Genomic DNA, 11,531 nt, shown 5'->3' with positions numbered 1-11,531 from the left:
TTCATCAACCCCCTGGTGAGGTCCTGGTGAGATGCCAAGGGTGTAAGTGGCCCTGGGATAGCGGGATGCTCAGCTCAGTCTCTGCCTGTTTGACAAAATCTCCTGCTCTCTGCCATGGCCTCAGAGCTGCAGGGATTCAAGACAACCTCCCCTGGGTAGCACCAGGGATGGCACTCCCTCCCAAAATGCCCAGTGCCCCAGGTGGGGCCCTTTCCCCCCTGCCCAGCAGCAAAGGCTCCCGCTGTGGTCAGTGGTGCAGAGCCCGGGGAATGCTGTAGTGGTGCTCAGCACCCAGCACCCTCTGTGGTGGGTCACCTGTGGGTGGGGGCAGCAGGGGGCAGGTTAGCAGGGATCTCTGCAGTGCAGGAGGAGTAGGAGACACGAAACTGCCTCCCAGAGCTACACAGGAGGAAACGAGTTTGGCTGTGGGAGATCCAGGGATCTGTAGGGAAAGACAAGGGATTCCCCCTTCTCTTCTGCAACCTGGATCCAAAGCCAAAATCTACTGGAGAGGGCTCCAGAACAGCACCACCTCTCTCTTCTCTGTCCTGCAGAACCCTGCGTGATGCTCTGCTGGATGCACCAAGCTGGTGCCACAAATAATTGACAACTGCCAGTCTCCAGCACCGCAGATCGCCTCGACACGCGGCGCTGAGGTCCCTCCATCCTTTCTCTCTCCTGCGCTCCGGGATGAGGCACAGCAGGACCAGGGGAGGACCAGGATCCGGGGGGCTCCGGACCCCGCTGCACCTGCTGCCCCGAGGGGGCAAACGCCGGGTACGCTGGTGGGGGTGGGCAGCGGGAGAAGGGGCGGGGAGGGGGCCGGGAGGGGTGCGAGCCCCTTCCAGCCCCGCGGGGGTCGGCAGCGCTTCGCCCGCTCTGCTCCGGGGGCTGCAGCACCGCTGGCGGGGGCTGGACGGGGGGAAGGGGGTCGAGGGGCTTCGCTTTGTCTCCCCGCCCGCGGGGCCGGGGTCGGTGGCTGTGGGAGGGCGGGAGGAGGAGCGCGGACCGCCCCCGCCGCCGCCGTACAAAAGGGGCCGGGCGGGCGGCGGAGCGGCGTGTGCCGCCGGGCAGAGCGGGGCAGGGACAGGGACAGGGACAGGGACAGGCAGGGTCTGATCCTCTCCTCAGCGCCGTTCCGACGGGGATCGCGACCGTCCCGTCCCGTCCCATCTCGTCCCGTCCCGTCCCATCCCGCTCCCCGTCGGGCCGGGACCATGCGGCGGGCGCGGGCGCTGCGCCGCCGCGGAGCGCTGCTCGCCTGCATCTCCCTGGGGACACTGCTGGCCCTCGCCGACGCCAAGGGCTCCTTCTACCCCCCCGCAGCCCCCCTGCCCTACGGCGGCAGGTACAGCCTCTACACGGCCGGCTCCAGCCCGCAGCTCGGCCCCGGCAAGCCCGTGGGCAAGCACAAGTAAGCGACTCCCTGCGCGACCCCCCAGCCGCGGTGGCGCAACCATCCCGGGTCTCCGTCGGGCATCCCTTACCGGGCACAGACCGCGGCCACCGCTACCGGCCACGCGTCTGGCTCTGCGGGAGCATCCCCGGGGCAGCGGCTGCCGCGGGCACCCCGTGTGGGCACCACCCCCGGTACCAACCGCGGGTACATCTCCCAGGGCTCGCCAGCGGGCATCCCTGGCTGGGCAGGGGTCCCTGGGTACCGGCCGCGGGCATCCCCTGCCCCACACCTTCTGCCGGGTACCGAGCAGGGGCTGGCGGCGGGGCAGCAGTGTCCGGGTGTCTCGGTGCCCTCTCCATCTAGAGGAGGGTCCGGGAGTTCTGTTGCCAGGAGGGAGCGGGCTGCGTGCGGTGGGGACGGGTGTGCTGAGGTCCCGTGTGGGACGGGGCTGGGGAGGTGGGGATGGGGATGCCCGTGTGCGGTTTTGGGGTAGGTGCACGTACCTGTTCTGCGTGACAGGGGCGCGGGGGGTGATGTGCGGGAGGGAAGGGTGGCAGCACTCAGAGAGACGTGTGAAAACACATGTTGGTTTGGAGGGAATTTGCCCCTTTGCTTGTAAAACACATACGTACTAGAGTTTAAATAAGTTTTCAAGAAACCTGGAAAGCTGAGGCAGTGAGGAATGTGGGCTTTACACATACTATAGACTTTTTCCATTCGATTGCAGAAAAGCTGCTACACTGGGGGCGGGGAGGGGGTGTCGCTTCCCTCTCTGCTTGTTTGCTCAGAGTGGTTTCTGCCGGGCTCCTTTGAAAAGGGGAGGATGTGGTGTTAGGAACAAGCTGAAATGAATAAAGTAACACTGCAGACAAACAATACTGGCAGTGCCAGTGAGAGCTTTCAAAAACCCGTAACATTTTCCAGCTGCTCACTCTAAAAACATCAGGCTGCAGCTATAAAACTGCTTGCCACAGGTGTGTGAGAAGGGAAGGGGGTTCTGAGAGGGAGAGTGAGCCAGAACCACACTTACCCAAGAAGTTGGAGGTAGGCACTCTTCATTAGTAGTGACTGGTAGATCTGCCTGCACTGGCTATGAGCTGACTTAGAGATGGTTGGCAGTGTGTTTGTAAGCAGGTCCTGGATTCATGGAGAGGGAGCAGAGACAGAGCCAGGGTGTTGGGGGGAGGATGAGCCTGCTCACACCTTGCTGCTGCACGGAGGGAGCTCCTGCTCCATGTGGGCTGTTGGAGATACCTCCTCTGGGCCTCTGGACAGGGACACTGGGAAGCAGTTCTCCCTCTATGAGCTGGTTCCTGTGACTCTGGGCTGCCTGGCCACAGGCTGGGATGCAGTTGGAGTCCCCTGGCATCCCCATCACGTGGCCTGTGGAGAGCAGCCTCAGGGGCTGAGCACGGAAATGAGCTGCAGGGCCTCAGCCCAGCTCTCATGGGCTTGTCATAATGATGGTCCAGATGATGTTGAGACTTCTGGCAGGTGGAGGTGAGGGAAGGGACTGTGGCAGTCAGGTTGGAGCAGAAGGGTTTGTGGAGAAGGACTGTGGTGTCTCCTGTGTGAGGGAGTGTGTGTGCCCGTGTGTGTATGTGCACAGGGTGGGGTGTGCACAGCCCTGCCCACCCCTGTGGCACACTCAGGGGACAGAGCAGCAGCCCTCTGGCTCACCCTGAGTGGGGAAAGATCAGTGAAGGAGGGACAAGCACTGCTGGCAAACAGGTGAAGACAAAGTACACTCCCTGCCCACCCACACCAAGCCCCCAGCTCACACAGAGCCATGTCCTGCCGCCTCACTGAGCACCTCCCTGCACCTGCAGCTCCGCTGGCCCATCTGCTCTGTCCCGCTGACCCTGCTCCTCAGCTCTGCTCTGCACTCGGTGCCTGTGCCCTCCTCTCCTCCCGCTCTGCCGTCTGCCACATGCCCCTGTCCTTAATCCCTGCCTCACCACACATCCCTGCTGTCTCTGTCCCCATGGACCAAGTCCATCTGCTCCTGCCAGCAGCCCTGGAACAGCCTTGGCCTCCATCTGTCCCACCAATACTCCTGCATCCTTCCCACGCAGCCTTCCTCCCACCCAGCTTATCCTGAACTCCTGGATTTGCTGCTTGGCTCAGGAGAGATCCTGTGCTGGAGCTGACTGGTACCTGTGACACCCCACTGTGGGCACCATGGCAGGGGGGAGGAGTCTCTGCTCCTTGTACTAACTGTCCTAGAGGTCTGAAGAGGTTTCCAGCCTGATCCATCATGGATCTGGTCCGTGTCCCTGCCTCCATGGCAGAGGGACCCACGATGCTGCAGCCCTGCAGAGTGGCCAGTCTGCATCTCCTCTGCTGACTGCAGCATCATGCCTGCCACAGTACCCACTGCCTGGGGGGACTTTTGAGCTGCTTTTGAGTTGTCCCTGCCCTGGCAGCACTCCAGGAGCTGCAGCAGGACAGACAACCCCTGCCAGGCGCTGCTGGAGCTATTCTGGGATGCTGTTCCCATAACTGCTGCTGCTGGTGGGGTTCTGCTTGTCGTCCCAGCCTGTCTCACCACTCAGTCCATCTGTGCCAAGCACAGCCCAGCTCTGGTGACACCACCAGCAGTGATGGCAGTGTGGCTGTGACTGTGACAGCAGCCATGCTCCTGCAGCGTGGTGGTGATGCCCCCGCCCAAGCAGGGGGGTCCCTCCAGCTCCTGCTGCCTGAACCTCGCCAGCAGTGCCAGACCTGCCTGGGGGCTGGGGGGGACAGCTGGGGTGCCACTGCCTGGCGGGCAGGGGGTGACAGTGTCTCGCTGTGCTTCCCCCCAGGAGCTACTGTGCCTACGTGGTGCAGCGCAACGTGACGTGCACGCTGCAGGACGGGGCCGAGAGCTACGTCAAGGCCGAGTACCACAAGTGCAGCTGGGGACCCAAGTGCCCGGGGAAAGTGCTGTGAGTACGGGGGGCACTGAGCACGGCTCCCTTCCCCCCCAGCGTCAGCTCCTGAGGCTCCCCTGCCACCTTTCCGGCCATAAAACAAATTTCCACAGGGTAGTGAGACGACTGAAAGGCTGTTCCTGGACAAGGCGGTCAATGGCAGGGCAGTGGTGCTGGGAGGAGGCAAGACAGGATCTGTCCCTCCTTAGAAGATGTGTCAGGGGAGGTTTAGATTAGATATTAGGAAAAGGTTTTCACCCAGAGGGTGACTGGGCCCTGGAACAGGCTCCCCAGGGAAGTTAATCACAGCACCAAGCCTGCCAGAGTTCAAGTAGTGTTTGGACAATGCTCTCAGGCACATGGTGTGATTTTTGGAGGCATCCTGTGCAGGAGCTGAAATGATCCTTGTGGGTCCCTTCCAGCTTAGGATATTCTATGATTCAGAAATAAATCAGGAATCCATGGGAAGTGGGGAGGTGCCTGTGCATGTGTGCAGGGAAGCATTTTGTCCCAGACCTGCAACCTGGCAGAGTGATGGCAGCTCACTGAGAACCTGACTGAGAGGAGGAGGGAACGGAGCCCCTGGCTGGGGATGGCTCAGTGCTTCCTGCCCTAGGAAGATGTTTGCAGAACTCTCTGCCACCCTGTCAGTGTTGGAGGGAAACACCGCACTGTGCCACGGCCGGAGCTGCTGCTGGAGCAGAGAGGACACTTGGGCTTTGTGCTTCTCCACCCTCGGCAGCTCCGGCTGGGAATGCTGCTCCATGTGGAAATGCTGATCTCCTGCATCCTCCCCAGGCCCGAGGAGTGGAGCAGAGCTGAGCATGGAGGAAAACTGGGATGAGAGGGGCTTTTGTTGGAGCCTGGGACCCCTCCTGTGGCAGCAGGCTGGGACTCTCCGTGTGCCAGTGGTGCCATGGGCTCTGCACAGAGCCTCTGCCAGCAGAGAGGGGCAATTGGACCCACTTTTTAACTTGTTCTTTCCATCAGGATGTTCTGCATGGCCTTAGATGCTGCATCCATAGACCAGAGGGAAACATGGTTTTTCCACGTGCTGGGGCCATCAGCTCATGTTTGTGCAGCTGCAAATAGTACTTCCCCTTGCTGCTGCCTGGAACAGGGAGAGAGAGGTTTGGAGGGTCTGGAGCTCTCTGAGCTCCTCTGCAGAGTCCAGCATGACACAGAGAAGCTGCCCTGCCTTCTGGATGCCATCCTCCTCCTCGCCTGCACCCCCTGACAGTGGCTGGGAGCAGCACTGTACCTGTACTCCTGGGGTACATTCAGGCAGGTTTCCACACACCACAAGACAAGGAAAGACCATAGAAACTCAGCAGCGCCTGTGAAAAGGAATACCAAGAAGAGGAGCTTCTTTTGAAGCTGTCCTGTGCCTTTGGGAAATTCACGTGGAGAAATCTTGAAGTGAATCAAGGAGCAGAGGATTTGGGTTCCCTTTATGCCCCTGCCCTGCGGTTCGTTCCGAGGCTGCATCGCACTGGGAGTCGTGTGGAAGTGGCACTGCCAGGGGCTGCAGCCTGGGCCAGGGACACTGAGGATTCAGGCAGGGCCATGGATGACAGGGGATGTGCCCTGTGTGCTGCACTGAGCAATGGATAACTGGGAGTGCCTGCTGCAGCCCCTCTGTGCTGCCCCCTCCTCTGAGACCTTCCCCTGGACGTGCTGGAGAAGAACAGGGCCCTGATTGTGTGTGTTGTTGCAAAACAGCAAACTTCAGGGTTTTCAGGCCCTGGTTAAATTCAGATTAGAAATTTCCAAAAGGCAGGTTCAAAGCACTGATGTTCAGAGGTGGTGAGAAATGCCCCATCTTCAGCCCTGTGCAGCTCAGCTGGGCTGGTGGGGGGACACAGGTGCTGGGGGGGTCCTGTCCCATCCCTGTCACCTCACAGCAAATTGCCACGGAGGAGCAGGGAACAGCTGAGTCCTCCAGATGGGCTGATGGGACCCCATGCAGAGCAAGAGCAGAGAGGGAGGGTGTTGGTGTCCCACTGGGCAAGGAGGTGGGCTTGCACCTTGTGTGCTGGTTGTGGGGGCACAGATGTTTTAGTGCCCAAACTGGTGATGGAGAAACTTCCCAGGGCATTCCCAGCTGGGGCAGGAGGCAGTGTAAGGAGCCATCCCTCTGTGCACACCCCAGAGCAACGGCCCAGGGACCCTCACCAGGCCAGCCCAAGCCCCTTTAGGCTTTCAACACTCACAGAGGCTTCAGGACACAATTACTAGGAAATTCTGTAGGTCAATTCAATGTGCAAAACACTTCCACAAGCTGTCTGCTTCCCTCTTGGAAGTGATCTGATTTTGCAGGGGTTTTGAAATCACTGCCATCGTTTCACCTTGTGGTCTCCTGGGCCAAAGGTTGTCAAGGGGTGTGGCATCAGTCACAGTGGTCACCAGCTGACTGCAGCACTACACTTACAGCTGCTGTTCTTAACTAACAACAGGTATCCCAGGCCAAAAGCACTCCAAAAAAACCGTGCTGTAATGCTGCACCCAGCTGGGCTGCAGTAAGAGCTGCTGGAGGAGGTGGGCCATGCTCTGCAGGTGCAGCACAAGGGTCTCAGCCAGGCTTTCCCCTGTGCACAGATCCCCCACACCCAACAGGACTCCACCCTGCTCTGCCTTACTGCTTGATGAGGTTGTTGCTTCTCTAAACTGTCCCCTCTCTCCCCCCTCTCCTGGAAAGGTACCGCACGTTCTTCAGGCCCAAATACAAGATCGGATACAAGACAGTGACCGAGCTGTCCTGGAGGTGCTGCCCAGGCTTCATGGGAGAAGGGTGCCACGACAGCCCCACCGACCAGCCCGGCCTTCTGCCCCAGCATCCCAGCCCGAAAATGCCTCCTGGGCAAAACATGTTTCCAATGCCCAGACTGCCTCCCTATCCAAAAAGCCACCCTGACCTGTTTCCAGGACCAAAGAAGAATCAGTATGGTGAGATCTCGCTCCTGTTTCACATCTGTAGGCCACACATCACCAGCACACACTCAACCCTCCTGGTTCTTTCTGTTCCAGCACAGGGCATGAATCTGGCAAAAACTCAGTGGGTGGTGTGCTTTCTGATCAGAGATCTGAGATTTGATTCCCTTGAGGACCACTTGCTTTTTTAATTATGTCTCCTTCAAAACATGCAGCTTCAAAATTGCCTTTCCTCATTGCTTTGGAGCATTTTCCTATTAATTTTGGGGCTGATAGAGGGTGTCTCAACCCAAAGCTCCCCTCGGCTATTCTCATCACCTGCTGTTTAACTTGGGAGCAGAGGGCTGGATCCCAAAAGGAAAGAGGGTTTTCTGGTCAGCTTAAGGAGAGATGGAGAGGGTGGGTGGGCTGAGATTTTGCTGAAATGGCAATTTCAGCCAAGGGGAGCCAAGGAGGGGAGTTAAAGGAGCACCAGTCCTGACTGTGCCCTCTCTGTTTCTTTGCCCTGCAGGCAGGAAGCTGCCAGGCCTCTTTGGGGACCGCCTGGATCGGCTGGAGGAAGAGGTGAGGCGCCTGTCCCAGTCCTACGACAGCCTGCACACCATGGTGAGCGGCCTGGGGGACCGCCTGCGCCTGGCCATCCAGGAGGACACCACCAAGATGATCGGCTCCCTGATGAACAGCCCGGGCACGCCCGACTCCACAGTCGGCTTCGGCATCATTCCCGACGGGCTGGTGGACGTGGCGGACAAGGCCGACATCGCCACGTACCCCCCCGTGGGGGAGATCCTGACCAAGGTGACGGAGGTGAGCGACGTGCTGAAAAACAAGGCGGACCTGCTGCACGAGGTGCGGGGCATGGTCCTGGACCACGACGGGCACATCAAGCACCTGCTGGAGGCCGCCCGGCCCTCGCCCCTCACCTCCATCGACCTGCTGGAGGAGTACGTGGACACGAGGCTGAGCAATCTGCGCGGGGAGCTGCTCGACGGCTTCGAGAAGAGGCTGGGGAAGATCCAGACCACGTGCGACTTCCGGATCCAAGAGGTGCGGCAGCAGTGCGAGGAGGAGAAAGCTGCCAACCTGCGGCTGCAGCAGACGCTGGACGGGAAGGAGCTGGAGATCAAGAAAGAGATCTCCCAGCTGGAGACCCAGATCCAAGGGCTGACCGTGGTGGAAAGCTGCTGCAGCAACCTGGACTACCTCACTGATCGCATGAACATCCTCGAGAAAGGCCTTCACAGCATCTCCGAGTCCCAGAAGAACTTGCACTCACGGCTGGATGGAGAAATCTCCACTGTCACCCTAGGGAACCTCTTTGAAGGGCGCTTTGAGGACCTGGAAGCCAGGCTCAATGCTACAGAGAGGGAAACGGGGAGCTGCTGCTCCGGGATAGAGGACAGCGTGAGGGGCACAGTGGTGGCAGAGGTGGATGGCATGAGGACTGCCTTTGAAGACAAAATGCAGACCCTGGAGGACAGGTTCATGACCATCGTGGGGGAGCTGAACAATGTCAGTTCTCCCACGGGAATGGACGGAGCGGTGGTGCCCGTGCTGGAGGGCGAGCTCGCCAGCATGAGGAGACGCACAGATGAGGCACTGGAGGGGCTCCAGAATCGCCTTGTCACGCTGGAGAGCACCTGTTCCCTGGGCTGCACCTCTGCCTCCAAAGATGTGGAGACCTTCCGGACCGAGATCGAAGACTGCCAGAGCAAGAACCAGGACCTGCTCCTGCGGATGGACAGCAACTACGACCTCCTGCGCAAGCTGAACGCCACCATCCTGGAGATCCAGCGGCGAATCGAGGAGGAAGCATCGGGGGCTCTGCAAGGGGAGATCACCTTGCTAAAGATCAACCTGAACACTGTGAGCAAGTCTCTGACGGGGCTCAAGGACTCTGTCTCCCAGTACTCGGATACCGTGACGCACGTCAACTCCTCGCTGGACGAGCACGAGCGGAAGATCGAGGACGAGGTGCACTCCATCCAGGAGAGAGTCAACGACCAAGGCTCCCAGCTCTTCTTCAGCAACCGGCGCGTCCTGAACCTCAAGGGAGACCTGGAGCGACTCAAAGCCAGGATTGTCAGCGACCTGAGCTCCTGCAAGAACGTGGCCCATGACCTGCAGCAGGAGATCTCTCACTTCGACGAGCGGGTGGCCCGGGTGGAGCGAGCCTGCGGCAGGCTGGGTGTCCTCACGGGGAGCCTGGACGACATCAGGAAGGAACTGGAGAAACACACGGGCAGTCTGTGGGACTACATGGACCACATGAATGGGACACTGGCTGCCCACTCTCAGGAAATAACGGGACTGAAGGACAACCTGCTTGACTGCCAAGCCAAGGTCTCTGAGCTGGCAGAACAGGTCGGGCACTTGGAAGAGAAGGTGGAGGGGAGGCAGCATTAGCCACACTGCCACGTGTGTCTTCCTTCCCCCCCTGTGAAGGACAGGATTAACTTATATCACACAGACTTGCTCCAATGTGACAACAGTTCGTGGGATAATTTTTTTAATGAAAAGCTGCTACTTTTTCTTTTTTTTTTTCCCCTTCATCTTGTTGGTCCCACTCTTCCATAACTCCGCCGTGCCAGTACTCCCCTCCTGCTCGGCAGCTGTCCTGACCTGGTGCAGCAGTCACTGCCTCCTGGCCGGGGGCGTTGCTTTGGCTCCTGGGCTGATGACCCCACAAGGACAATTCAGGAGGAAGCTGGAGGCGGGAACATTGATTTCTAATTTTAATTTTGCGGATTTATAACTTCTCGAAGAATACAACCCCGTAGTTATCAGTTGAGGAATAGTTTCTCTGACCTAAAGACCACCTGCATCTTAATCCAAGGACTGAGCAAAGCCAGGGCTCCTTACAGGGAACAAAACTCGCCACAGGAATTGCAAATTTCAAAGAACACACGTATTCACACGTCCCCCGGGGAACTGGCTTCCCCTCTCCGAGACGGCAGCTCTCCTTGTGTATGGTAAATCCATTTACACTGCTCCCTCCTCCATGCAGATGCACATGCCTTGTGGAGCAGATGAGGGTATGCATTAGGAAAACACACATATGCATATATATACATATGGTATGTGTGTGGATATTTCTGAGGAATCCACTGTCATGGTGCTCATCTGATTGCAGAGTTTCCTCCTGCTGCCCCGTGTCCCTTGCCATATTCCAAAGAGCCACACTGGGCAGCTAAAACCTGTGGCAGCAGTATTTTGGGGAGAGCCCCACAGTCCCCAGGGCTGCTGTGCTTTGCAGTCCCACTTTGCTGGGCTCTCTGGTTACACCAGGGACTGACCTCATGGGTTATGGAAAACGAGACGTGTCCGTGGGTCTCTGCAGAGACCAGTCCTGCCCTCCAGCTCTGCTTCTCTCCTGTTTTACTGCTTAAACTGTGAACGTGGTTTCTCTCATCTCATCCAGGGGCAGGAGAATTCCAGCTGCTCCAGGGTGTGAGTGCAGCAGTGTGGGAACAGAAGCCTCCCCCTCACATTCCTCTAGCCCATCAGCCCTGGGACCTGCACCTGTGAGAAGAGCTCTGGAGACCTCAGCTCAGCCTGGGAATCCAAATCCCAAGTGATTTACCCAGCTTGACTCTGGTTTCCCACAAGCAGGCAGGCTGGAGGAGGTTGTCCATGTTCCTGAGCAGCCCCAGCCTTGCCCTGCAGACCTGTTGCACACAGAACCTGCCCCTCCCCGGGAGCCCCCATGGGCACCCTCTGCTAACCAGCAACAGGGACTTCATTACTAGGATGAGGAGGAAATTAAAGAGCCTCCATCCAAGCAGCTCTGGCACTTTATAGCAGAGGAACATATTTTTCTATCAGCTCAGCATTTCAGCTCATGGACTCTTCCACGCCATCCAGCCTTCAGCTCCCACCCAGTGCCCGTCACCCTCACCAGGCTGTCCCTGTTCTTTTCCACCACAAGTCCCTCCTTGACCCTCCCTGACCAGCACAAAGCAGCAGCAGCTCCCAGTACAGATGCATCAGGGCACCTTTTCTCCTCCAGAAAAACTGGGTGAGCTCCCTGAAGCATCATTCCAGGCCGGGGAGGACCACAGGGATCCCTGAGTCCAGCTGGCCACATCATGGTCCCCTGATGCAGTAATTAGTTGGTTCCCCTGCCAGAGGAGCATGGGCCATCAGCTGTGGGAGCAGGGAGAGGGGACCTGGCCCCCCACCACTCACCCAGTCCCACCAGATGCTCACAGCACCAGAATCCAGTCTTGCTGCTCTGGGCTTGGCTGATTTGGAGCTATGCTGCAGCTGCTGAGACACTTGTACGG

General features: G+C 58.8%; 1 protein-coding gene across 1 annotated transcript; it reads left to right on the top strand.

Annotated features, from left to right (window-relative positions):
* The first annotated feature begins 1,217 nt into the window (after positions 1-1,217).
* EMILIN3 (elastin microfibril interfacer 3) lies at positions 1,218-10,562 on the top strand. Its single transcript, XM_050313581.1, has 4 exons — positions 1,218-1,414; positions 4,207-4,329; positions 7,013-7,260; positions 7,757-10,562. The coding sequence occupies exons 1-4, from the start codon at positions 1,218-1,220 to the stop codon at positions 9,649-9,651; spliced, it is 2,463 nt and encodes an 820-aa protein (XP_050169538.1). The 3' UTR covers positions 9,652-10,562.
* The last annotated feature ends 969 nt before the right edge of the window (positions 10,563-11,531 follow it).

This window comes from Myiozetetes cayanensis, unplaced genomic scaffold (assembly GCF_022539395.1).
Source record: "Myiozetetes cayanensis isolate MyiCay16 unplaced genomic scaffold, myiCay2020 scf19, whole genome shotgun sequence".
Taxonomy (NCBI): domain Eukaryota; kingdom Metazoa; phylum Chordata; class Aves; order Passeriformes; family Tyrannidae; genus Myiozetetes; species Myiozetetes cayanensis.
This window is presented reverse-complemented; position numbering and strand designations above follow the sequence as displayed.